At 49.7% G+C, this 12,131-nt stretch overlaps 1 protein-coding gene across 2 annotated transcripts in view; it reads right to left on the reverse strand.

Moving 5' to 3' along the window:
• Positions 1–5,300: 5,300 nt before the first annotated feature.
• MRTFB (myocardin related transcription factor B) overlaps positions 5,301–12,131 on the reverse strand; it is a 208,470-nt gene continuing 201,639 nt past the window's right edge. For both annotated transcript variants that reach the window (XM_040973302.1, XM_040973303.1), the window contains 2 exons: positions 9,768–9,828; positions 5,301–7,029 (listed from right to left, as the gene is read on the reverse strand). In XM_040973302.1, the coding sequence (XP_040829236.1) occupies positions 6,530–7,029; positions 9,768–9,828 (561 nt within the window). In that variant the 3' untranslated portion in view covers positions 5,301–6,529. The remainder of the gene's footprint in view (positions 7,030–9,767; positions 9,829–12,131) is intronic.

Here is a 12,131-nt window from a genome sequence, read left to right on the forward strand (position 1 = left end):
CTTCTCCAGGTCAAAGCCATGGGCTGGTTTGCTGTTGTGGCCTTGTGTTCGTCCTCCCCCATGAGTTCTCTGTGCATCTGTGCTTGTCAGAGATCTGTACCCCAGAAGTGTACTTCCTGGGTCCCAGTGTTTGTGCTGCATTTAGTGCCAGTGTGTCCCACACACACACCAGATGGTGGGGTTTTTCCTTAAGATATCTCAGTCCCAGAACCTTGGTTCTGTCTGCATTATTTTTAGAGATGTATTTTATTTTTGATAATGTTTACATAGTTGAGAAGGATGCATGCCCATGTGGACTGCGAATCAGGGTGGGAAGGGTTAAGGATTGGAGAGACAATTACTTCCAATATTTTTTTTCCCTGTATCTGGGGGAAGAGAGGGATGTGTTCTGTCTGCCATTGACTGGTTGGACTGTCCAGGGGAGTGAGACCTAGGAGAGTGAGGGGAGCTGGGCAGCTGCCTGATGGCCAGGAGCGAGTTAGGCTGGCCTCAGTGGTCCTGGCAAAGTGCCTGAACCAAGGCAGGAGGCTGTGGGTGCCCTAGGTGCAGGAATAGTGCCACAGAGTGAATGTTTGTACAGTGACGGAATTCGGGCTGCAAGGGATTAAGAGGTGGGGCTTTGGGAGGTGCCAGGGGAAGTGTCACCATGGGAGACACAGCATCTGTCTCTTCCTGCAGGGGAGGACTTGGCGACATGACAAGCCAGCGTCTGGGAAGCAGCCTGAGGCCCTCCCTGGACACTGAGCCTGCAAGTGCCCTGACCATGGCGTTTTGAACTTCTAATTGTAAGTGGACGTTTCTGTCTATAAATTGCCCAATCTAAGTCATTTCATCACAGTCCTGACACCCTAAGCCAGATGACCTGGGCTCTGGCGTTTCAGAGAGAGAGAGAGAGAGAGAGACAGACAGACAGACAGACACTGACTCTTCTATCCGTTGGCTCACTCCACAAATGCCAGTGTGGGATCGTGGCCATCCCAAGGGCTGGTGTAAGCACTGCGAATCCATGCCCCAACGTGCGGATGTGACAATATTTTTGCATAAAAATCTTTTCCTGCACCCTTCCTGAAAGTTCCACACCCTTTTTGAAAGTCTCCTTATATTGAATCTCTGATGAAAAACACATTCAAATTCTTGAGCAGGAGCCCCAGGAATAGCCAACATTCAGGAAGGGCTTCGGAAGCTTCTCGGGGGGGGGGGGGGGATGGGGGACATTATCCAATGAAAGGGACAGCCAGTCACCCTTCAGCCAAGGACCCGGCGTGTGCACGCTTGGGGAGTGAATCATCGGATGGAAGATCTTCCTCTCTGTCTCTCTTCCTCTCTGTGTATCTGCCTTTCCAATAAAAATAAATAAATCTTTAAAAAAGAAAGCTGAGGTTGTGGCAGGCTCCTGCCACACACCTTGGGGCACCTGGGCTGGCTCCTGGTTGGCATCTGTGTGGTACACTAGTGGGTTGCAGCTCTCTCTGCCTCAGTTATCGTCAAGATTGCTTTTGATCATCCTGTTCCTTCAAAGCCAAGAGGATGCTGCTTCGTAGAAGCATGGCCTGTGAGAACATCTGCCCTGAACCGTTGCTTTTGCAAGCTGGCTACCTGGAAGGATTATTTAGGCCTGGGAGCAAATTTGTTGGTTTTTGGGACTGTCTGAGACGCAGAGGTCCTCCATCTGCTGGCTCGCACCCCAGAGGGCCCCAGCGGCTGGGGCTGACCTAGGCTGAATCCAGAAACTCCAGCCAGGGCTGTTACAGGAGTGGCAAGGACCCAAGTACCTGGGCCGCCATCCACACATTTCCCAGGCCATGAGCAGGGAGCTGGATGGGAAGTGAAGTAGGCAGGACTCAAACCAGTGCCCACACCACAGGGTACGCCCCCTGGAGGTCAGTTTTTATCATGTGTGTTATTTCCTGGCACGTGTACACGAGGTTGGTATGCGCCAGCTCAGCTCCGCCCTAAGACTTCCCCTGTTGCACTTCAGAGCTCTGGGCGAGAAGGGGCCCACTTTGCATGTGATCTGCAACACTTGCCTTGAAGGTAAGCCCTGCCTAGTTTTAAAAAAGATTTATTTGAAAGGCAGAATTAGCTAAATGCACACACAGAGCGAGAGATCTTTCATCTTCTGGGTCACTTCCCAAATGGCTGCAATGGCCAAGGCTGGGCCAAAGTCAGAACCTCTACCCCGGTCTCCCTCTTGGGTGGCAAGGGCCCAAGCACTTGGGCCATCCTCCACTGCTCTCCCAGGAGCATTAGCAGGGAGCTGGAGTGGAAGTGGAACAGCCAGGACTCAGGCCCATGCGCATGTGAGGTCGGCTTCAGAGGTGGTGGCTTAACCCACCGTGCCACAACCCTACTGTAACTCACTCCGATACGAAGGTCCCTGCCACCCAGGTGGGAGTCCCAGCTTGAGACCCCGGCTCTTGGTTATTGGGGGGCATCAGGAATGTTTCCTCTCTGGGTCTAGTCTCTCTCTCAGACAGCCCTGCCTTGATGAGCAGCCTGGCCGAGTCTGCATTCCCAGGTGTTCCCCGTCCCACCACAGGCCCAAGATGGCTCCCGTACCCCCCTGCACAGCAAGAATCACAGTACATCAAAATGTCTTTTATTTGAGACACAAAAAATGCAAAATCGCTGAGATATCAAACATGTCCCGACCAGCTACGGTAAGTGCTGCTATGTACAACAGAGGTGACGGAGGCGCGCACCCCGAGACACCGTGTGCCGCCTACGTGCAGTGCGTGTGCGACACGGATGGCACCCAGACAGGCGGGGGTGAGGTCAGAGGTGCAAACAGCAGGGACAAAGGCAGCATGGTTTTTGTTTTAAAAACAACACGAAGGCAACAACGAATGGACCCCCGACTGCCATCACTGTTGCTTCACCGAGCAGGGCCCCGTGCACTGGTATCTTTCTTCTTGTTTTCATAAAGTGAGATGCTAAGACATAATGTGATGATGAAAATAAGAAGAGAAACACCTATCATTGCATTTCTATTGCAAGCAAGAAACCTAATTCCTACAAGGGGGAAACCCCTTATATTTACTACCGAGTATGTATTCTTAAAACAGCTCTATGCTATTTTACATGAAGACGATAGAGAAATATCTACATCTTTGTGAAAATTATAACCTTAAGTGTATAATACGTTTTTTTTTTGGGACTGATTTTGAGATCTTACTAGTCTCAAATTTTAAATAAAAAGTGCCTCCTTTTGGCAAATACTTGGCAATGCCTTTGGTTCCTTTTAAAACAAGTGTGCATTACTCTTGGTTACTTGAGGTCCAGTACTTGTGGTAGAGACTAAATCCTTTCCTGAATGCTTCCTCTTCCTGCCCTTACAGCATCACGCAGAGGTAACTGTTTGAGTTGTAGGGATTTCTCTACCCTTGGTGAAAGCTCCGTCCCAGGGGTTGGCACCAAGCTCTGTTCCACCTGCGGCTGTGGCGGCGGCTCCCGTCACGGCCTCTAGTTGACCCTGGACAGCACCTTGGGATCTGAGATGGCCATTCTGTTGTCACAGAACTGTGACATTTCTCCATCAGGATTCACAGAGCAGTGTGTGGAGGGTAAGAGCTCTTTTTGTAAACATGTGCAGCTTTTTGAATTACAGGCCTAAAACCCGAGTGCGGACAGAAGATCGTCGCGACAGGGCGTCTCCTTGGACAGGAGGGGCAGGTGAGTGGTGACAGCCACGGGCCCGCTCAGCGCCAGGCTGTTACCTGAGACACGCAGTGCGGCCAGGAAGGTGGGGAGGAGCGAGTCAAGGTGGGACTCCCAGACAAAGCACGTGTGCTCCCAGTTGTTTTCCAGTTCTGGGTGGAATCCCACAGGGAGGGAACTGCAGCTCTGGGGCTGGAGGGGCTGCCCTGCCGGCACACGTGTGTGCTCAGGAGCCCTGGTCCTTGAGAACCCTCACCTTCCAGTTACTTCGCTAGTTCTGGACTCACTGTGACCCTCCAGGGAGGGGGACGATGGGTGTTTGGTGTCTGTTGCCAGCACTCGCCATTTGTGTGTAAGTGACAGCAAGTAGGATTGGGCTACACTGAGCCGTGTGGCCCGGCTGGCAGGTACTGAACAGCTGTTCTTGACCTTGCTCTACAAAGACTGCCATGCTCCCCACGTGAGCGGCAGCCCAGAGCTCACAGCTCTGTGCGAGGGCATGCCGATCCTCGCAGGGACCTTGCTGGAGCTCAACTCCTATGGTCTGCTTCCGCCCCTAATGCTCTGGGGCACCTTTAGTGATAAAATGAGGAACTGGTCTGTGTGGGCACCATCTGGTGGCCATGACCTTGCCCGCCTGGGTCTGTCTCTACTGCTGGTGGCCTAGCAGTTCTGACAAGTCCAGGAGTGTCTGTCTGCAGATCACAGAGCCATGTGGGTTTGAGAAAAGGCAGTTAAAGGAGATCTCTCTAGGATCACAAGAAGATCCCTATGAAACACCAGTAGTATCCAAGCAAGAAACTCCACAAACTCAGAACACAGCTGCGCACACATGCGGTGAGCACCACCCAGTGGACTGCGTGTCTCAGGGAACATACACCACCAATGCCTGCCAAGGAGGGCCCTGACAGGTGCTCTGCTGACATGCACCACACGCCCACACCTTGGGGGAAGGGAGCTTGGCTGGGACACGGCCTCTCGTCCTATTCCAGAAGATGAGCCACACCCATGTCCCGCAGGGAGGAAAGGCTGATTCCACTGTGCCAGAGGAGCAGAGAACCCACGTACACAAGTCAGGATTACGGCAATGCAAGGTACCGGGCAGGAGGGGACAGCACTAGGCGGGCTGAGGCCGCCTCCCATCCCACTGACATTGATGGAGAGGATGCTCAGAGACCCAGTACAGAGCCACAAGCCCCAGCCAAGAGCTGACCTGAGGAAGGGGTCGGCCTATGGAGGAGACAGAGTTGACCGTGCTCCCGTGGCCAGCTCACTGGGCTTGCTCAGGGATGGGTGGGAGGGGAGGATTTGGTCGACAGAGCAACCGCACCCTGTGTGTTGCGTGACTCGCCGTGACCCACACAAGGTGGGCACCACGGGGTGTGGGAGCTTCTGCCTCCTCCACATGTAGGTCCCCTGAAGGAGCCCCCAACAGAGCATGAAGCAGAGGCGGGACGCATGCGCAGACCAGGCTGCCTGCCGCCAAGCGATCCCCACGTCCTTTCTACAGAGTGAGTCAGGTGTCTCCGGCAGGCCGCTGGGGACTGTCCGCCAGGGAGTGACCTCGGGGTCACATGGGGTGAAGAGGAGAGCATGGTAGCACAGTACTATGACAGGACACTCTGCTAGAGCTCAGTTTTCTGTGCAGATAATGACATATTATCATATTTAACTGACTAGATTTTGGAAATGCTGTGAGTTGGCAGTTAGGAAATTCTTAAACTACTCAACAAATATATAATAACTCCCCCCCCCCCCATATATTAAAAAAGAAAAAGTAAAACCTCCAGTTTTCTACTGTTCGGCTTGACAGACTGCCGTCCAGTTGGGAGCCTGTGAAGTGCTGGCCAGGGGTTGGGGCAGGGAGGACAGCCAGCCTTACTGGGGCAGGGACCGTGCGCGTCCCGGGGCTGTCCTCGGCTCTCGAAGGACTGTCCCCTCACCTCCCACCCTGCTCACGCTCTGGCTCAGAATGACATTTTGTGCCAAAGCCTTACCCCGGTTCTTTGAGATGGATCTGGTTACCTGAAAGTCAGCAATTCTTCACACACACAAATACATGTGGCTCAAGTTCTCTTGAGAGAGCTGGGTTAGTAAGAACAAGGAAGACCCCTGGGTACCCATTTCCTTACCCCCGTGTCGGCTGTAGGGATGACGTCAGAATGTCCACGAGACTGTCCAGTGGACAGAGCGAATGCAACCCAAGCCCCGGAGGGCGGCCCCCGGCCTCAGGGCTGTCGGCGCCTGGACGCTGTGCAGTGCAGTGCCTCTGTCAGGATTCTGTAGACATCTACGGATTATAAAGGAAAGCTCTCCCATTTAAGCTTAACTTTGGAAATCTAAGTATAAAACGATTCCAAAAATCACAAAATTAACTACAACACAAAAAACTACACAGGTTTCTGAATGGAACCCAAAGTCCTTAGCTAGAGGCCGTCCCGGAGCCGGCCAGCGCCCTCTGTGGCTGCTGAGCCCTGCTGTGGCCCCAGGAAGCGCACCTGCGGCCCCGGCACCTCCCTCACACTGGCCTTGGGTTTGGAGTGTAGCTGTCTGCCTGACTGAGTCTTGCAAGTGGCCGCGTGTAGAATCCTGGTGCGGTGATCCTGCAGCGTGGAAGGCTCGAGAAGCGGCTGCATCTTCTCTGTCTAGTGTTGCAGAAGGCCCCACGCTACACTGCATTGTGGAAATTCACCGCGGACGCAATGAAAGGTTTTCACACTTGGTTTCCAGGCTATCACCTTCCATCTCTTTGTTCTGTGACAATGTATTTTAATTGCAATAATGCAACTATGGCTCTATCTCTAGAAGCTGACCTGTTACTCTTCCTTGTGTTCTAAAACCTGGCGAACCCCAAGACAAGAACCCTGTGGCATTAGTCCCACGGCAACGGGAGGTCTTGTGGGTCGAGAAAGTCAGCAGAGAACATACTTGGCCCCGAGGATGTGCTGGGCATGGTGATGTCCAACCATTCCATGTTGTCTAAGGTGGAGTCCGAGAGGTCGAGAGACAGGCAGGGGGTGCCCGCTGCAAACTGGCTCTCAGAAGTCTCCATGGGTGAATGTGAGTGGTCCAGGACACTCGGGTGGCTCAGCAGGTCCGTGGGGAGGCCCTCGATCAGGGAGAAGGGCTCTCGGTCTTCACCGTTGCTTTGTAGTGGAGCAATGTCACTGGGTGAGGGTAAAGTTCCGTCCAGGAAAGCTTCTAGTTGGTTCTCTAAGCTGTTCAGGGGCTCCAGGGCAACAGGGGGCGCCATCTGGACCTGGGGCGGTGGCCGGGACACTGCTGTGTTGACGGGCATGGTGGTGATGCTGGCGGTCACTGGTCTCATTTTGGAAATAGGAGAGGGCTCCTCTTTGATAGGGAGAGAAATCTCTGCAAATTGAAGGAATTACTGTGTTAATAGTGACCTCTGAAACATTTTCGTTAACTAGCTATCATTGCATGCTACTGGAATACTGGGCAGGGACGATCCTGGATAGTGTTTAGGGGACGTTTAACAGGTGGGTTTATTGTATTTCGGTAAAGCTTTGAGTTCTTTTTATTAACACCAAAGCAGCTATACCCCGCCAGACAGGAATGTGTGGTCTCAAGACTCTTTTCTCTTCAGTCCCTGTTCTTTGTCATTTAGGACTTTAAGATGGGCCTGGGCCTCAGCGATTCCAAGACCCTGCACTCACACAAGATGTGTGTCAGCATGCGGACCCTGGGTCTGTGTAGAGATACCAAGGGCAGCCTTGAGGCTGGGACAGATCGACTTTCTAATCACTGTAGTTGGAACTCTGCCCAAGGCAGCTGTGTAAGTTCTGTGTAAAGTTCAGAGTTCGGACAGAAAACTCACAGGGCGCTCTGCCTTGTCCTGGCACGTGATCACATGCTTGTTTCACTTTCTGAGCTTAAAGCTTGCAGATTTGGCAAGCATCTAATTAGGCATCAATTCTGTTACTCCCTGTCAGAAGTGCAAGTTGCTGGATCGTCTGCCAGAGGTGCTGACGTCCCCCGGGCACACACGGAATGAAGTGGCCGCTTCACTCTGTGATACAGCTGGTTTCCTCCATATGCATGTAATTAGGAATGATGATTAAGATCGCACTTAGAGCTCCATCATCAAGCATAAGTAGGTAAGAGAGAAAGACTTACGTTTTGATTTCCATAAATGTATTAACTATGTATTGCATGTATTTTAAAGGCAGTTTGTTCCTTTTTATTATTGTTATTTTTAAAGATTTATTTACTTTTACTGGAAAGGCAGATATACAGAGAGGAGGAGAGGAAGATCTTCCATCCGATGGTTCACTCCCCAAGTGACCACAATGGCTAGAACAGAGCCATTCTGAAGCCAGGGGTTCTTCTGGGTCTCCCATGTGGGTGCAGGGTCCCAAGGCTTTGAGCTGTCCTTGACTGCTTTCCCAGGCCACAAGCAGGGAGCTGGATGGGAAGCAGGGCCTCTGGGATTAGAACCGGCGACCATATGGGATCCCGGCATGTGCAAGGTGAGGACTTTAACAACTATGCTATCGCGCCAGGCCCTCCTTTTTATTATTTATAGTCATCTCTGGGATTGTGTTGGAAGCTTTAAACACAATCTAAGTTACTAGTTTTGAATTGAGAATTTCAACCTTGGTCTTCATTTTTATTGATATATCTATACAAAAAAGATGAACTAATATCCCCCAACAGTTATTTTGTCAAAAGCAAATTTTCTCTTTATGACCATTTGCAGTTATTTCTGAATCTCCAAGTTTAGATAATGGAAATAATTCTTATTAACCACTTAAAAATCTGGTCTTTGGAGCTGGCCTCGCAGCATGGCATGTTAAGCCACTGCCTAAGACTCCAGAATTCCATGTGGGAGAATCAGCCACTCCATTTTTGATCCAGCTCTCTGATGATATGCATGGGACAGCAAAACATGGCTCAAATGCCTGGACCCTGCACCCCCATGGGACCTGGAAGCAGCAGATAAACCTCCCTTCTTAAATAAATAAATAAAATAAATCTTTAAGATGATGATCTTATCTTTACCAGATTTTGGTAGAAACATTGAAGTCAGTGTGTGGAGATGTCTCCCTTTTTCTTAAAGTCACAAATTGTGTGTGTGTATGTGTGTGAGAAAGACTTTCAACAGAGATCAAGGCAGATTGCAGAGGGAAGGACAGAGAGCTCTTGCAGCCACTGACTCAGTCCCCAAACGGCTGCAGTGGCCGGAGCTGGCTGGTCTGCAGCCAGGACCCTGGAACTTTTCCAAGTTTCCCACATGGGAGTAGGGCCCCCGGGAACTTGGGCTGTACTCCACTGCACAAAAGGAGGGAGCTTGGTCACAAATGGAGCAGCCAGCCTGTGAAGCAGTGCCTGGATGGGAAGCCAGCAGCACAGGCAGAAGCTCAGCACAGTATGCCAGGGAGCTGGCCCCCAGATACGTCTGTTTGTAAAATTTCTGTAGTCTAGATAGTCATGGGCGTAGATAACTCTGTAAGACCAATTTCAAAAATGCTATTTGCATGTAATGACTATAGTCAGATATCAAGATTTCTCCATGTTAGGCCAAACATTATCACTAGAGTACCAAAGTCCATACAAAATAGTACTTGCTCTGAATGGAGAAATTCAAGTGCAATTAAAAACATTCAAATAAAATGTCTTACATGGGGTAATTTAAGAATACTTAAAAATAATGCTAGATAGCCTTTGCATTTTTTTCAAGTACCAATTTTATAATGCTTTGTAAAGACATGTCAGCTGAGGTGGAGATGTCTGACTTTTCTGTGACTAAAACATCCTTCTTTATATGACAGGAAAAAGGTGCTCCTTCATTCACCGCCTTTCAATTTTGGTAGTGTGATCAGAGCCCAGGCTCAGACACGACGGGACTGTCTTCAGCCCGTCATGGCACTTGGAGGTTTTCCACGTGGATTTAGAACATGGCTCTGTTCTACTATCTGGCAGTGCTTAGTTGGCTACAGATAAATGTAATGCCAAGCTGTCATCCTAAGCGGAATCAGATGCGTGGCCTCCCTTTGTGGCAGGTGGTTCTAATGCAGCTTCTCCGGTGTCTGGCAGAGCTGCGAGCTGGTGTCCGCTGGTGCCCGCTGGAGCTGGGCCGTGAGACCTACCTCCGCTTTTAATGAGGATGTCAAAGAGGTCATCCATCTGCTGACTGTGGGCGCTGGGAACCTGCGAGCAAGGAGACAGAAGTCAGCTTGCTGTCCTACCAGCCTGGAAGCGTCACGCTGCCGGGAGCACCTAGTTCTACTCGCTTGCATTGAGGCGTGCATGCATGAAGATGATCATACCAGATGCACAAAAGGCTGCATGTTTTACGTCTACCATTTGGTAAGTTCTGACGCTGCCATTCTCCTGGGAAATCACCGACCGCAGTGACGAACATGCCCCTCCCTCCTGCCGCCTCCTCCCCCCAGCTCTTTCACTGTGGATTACTCTGATGTCAGTGGAGTCACACAGGGTATACTCTGGCTCCTCTCAGCCTACTTGTTTGGAGGCCTATTGACGTTACAGGAACATCTTAGAATAGCTCATTCCTCTTTATTGCTTAGTAGTATTCCATTGTGTGGAAATGCCACAGCTTATCCATTTTTGGATGGATGTTTTGGTTCTGAGGATTCTGATGTTACAAAAGTCACTGTTCTGTAAAGACCTGAGCTTCTTTTTCTCTTGGGTACACTTGGGAATGGAATGAACAGGTCCACAGGGCAGGTGTGCGCCTGACATAGAGACAGTCCCAAACTCTTCAACAAGGACTGTACATCTCCGTGCACCCCTGGGAGCTGTGGGTCTCCAGGTATTCTACAGTCTCACCACATATTGTATGGGGAGTGGTTCCGCAGTCTTTGGGGTGTAGTGGTGCTGCACTGTAGTCTTCATTTGCTCAACGACCAGTGATGCTGAGCATCTTCTTAGATATCAGGATCTTACGCTTGCTGCTGGCAGTGTGGATGTGACCTCGGCGTCTACTTCCACTCCAGGTCTTTGTACTGGACATGCTTTTCGTGGATGCATGTGTCAGCTATCTATCACTGTACTGAAAACATGTCCCCAAACCCAGTGTCCCGCTCTCTGTGGGCTAGGAAATCAGAATGGTTTGGTCAGGACATTAGTTGGGCTACGCTAAACTCAAGGATTGGCTGGAGAATGGCCATGGAGAATAAGCGTGGCTTATTGACCTGACTGGCAAGTCGGTGGCAGCTGCTGAGGCAGAGCCTAAGTTCTTGTCCCTAGGTGGCCAGAATGTTCAGTAATTAATGGTAGGTTTGGGTTTACCATTTTATTTGTTATTGTCATTTTTGGTTCATTCCTTACTGTCTTAAACTTGGAGCTATCATTATATTCTTGAATCTTATAATAACGTGCACATTCCTAAATTTTTTTTAGCAGTTACTTAAACTTACTGCTGTACCACTGCATAGAAAAGATTCACTGGGTCCTCTTCCATTCTTTATTTGAAAGGTAAGAGTGTCAGAGGGAGAAAGATCTGCCAACTGTTTTACTCATGCTAGCGAGGGACGCCAGCCAGCCTCCCGGGTGAGTGACAGGGCTCCAAGTGTCTGGGTCCCTGTCCGCTTTCCCACATGCATCAGCAGGGAGCTGGGCAGGGACCCTGAGGAGCACAGATACGGGATGCTGGTGTCACAACTGCAAGCTTCACGTGCTAGGCCTCAATATGGGCTCCACAGGGTTTTTTCTTTTTTTTTTTTTTTTAAATCAGTTTTATTGATTCATATAAAGCAAATGCATTTCACATACTTTATGATACAGATTTAGGAGCATAACAACAGCTGCCACCACACCCTCTCTCCTGTCTGCAGTCTCCACCTGTCCTCTTCCTTCCCTACTTTCCCTTTCTTTCTACCTATTTTTTTTTAATTTATTTATTTTTTTTTATTGTTGCTTACATTGTATTATGTAGTACAGTTTTATAGGCGCTGGGGATTCCCCCCACCCCTCCCATACCCCTCCCTCCATGGTGGATTCCTCCACCTTGTTGCATAACCATAGTTCAAGTTCAGTTGAGATTCATTGCTTGCAAACACATGCCTAGCATGAAGTTCAGCGTCTTATTGTCCAGATAAGTTCAGTGGCCTCTTGGGGAGACCTTCTATGGTCTGAAGATAGGTCTAACAGAGTAAAGATCCGGTCAGTTAAAAGCCCCAACAAGGCCTCAATATCAATATACAACATTATGGAATTAATTGACATAGTATTGGGTAAACAATATGTTAAAAATAATGCAAGTTCCATTCTTCGAAACCTCTGGGTTGAGACAGTATCAATGACAGGTTCAAAAAATAACAAACAACCATACAAAAATTACAGGTTAAATCAAGGCAAACATGTGGTATCTAATCTTTTGGGATTCACTCATTTCCCTTAGCATTATAGTTTCCAGTTGTGCCCATTTAGCCACAAAGAACTGCATTTTGTTTTTTTTAATAGCTGAATAAAATAATTTTTAATTTTCC

This window comes from Ochotona curzoniae, unplaced genomic scaffold, assembly GCF_017591425.1.
Source record: "Ochotona curzoniae isolate NIBS_2020 unplaced genomic scaffold, NIBS_Ocur_1.0 contig_2321, whole genome shotgun sequence".
NCBI lineage: Eukaryota > Metazoa > Chordata > Mammalia > Lagomorpha > Ochotonidae > Ochotona > Ochotona curzoniae.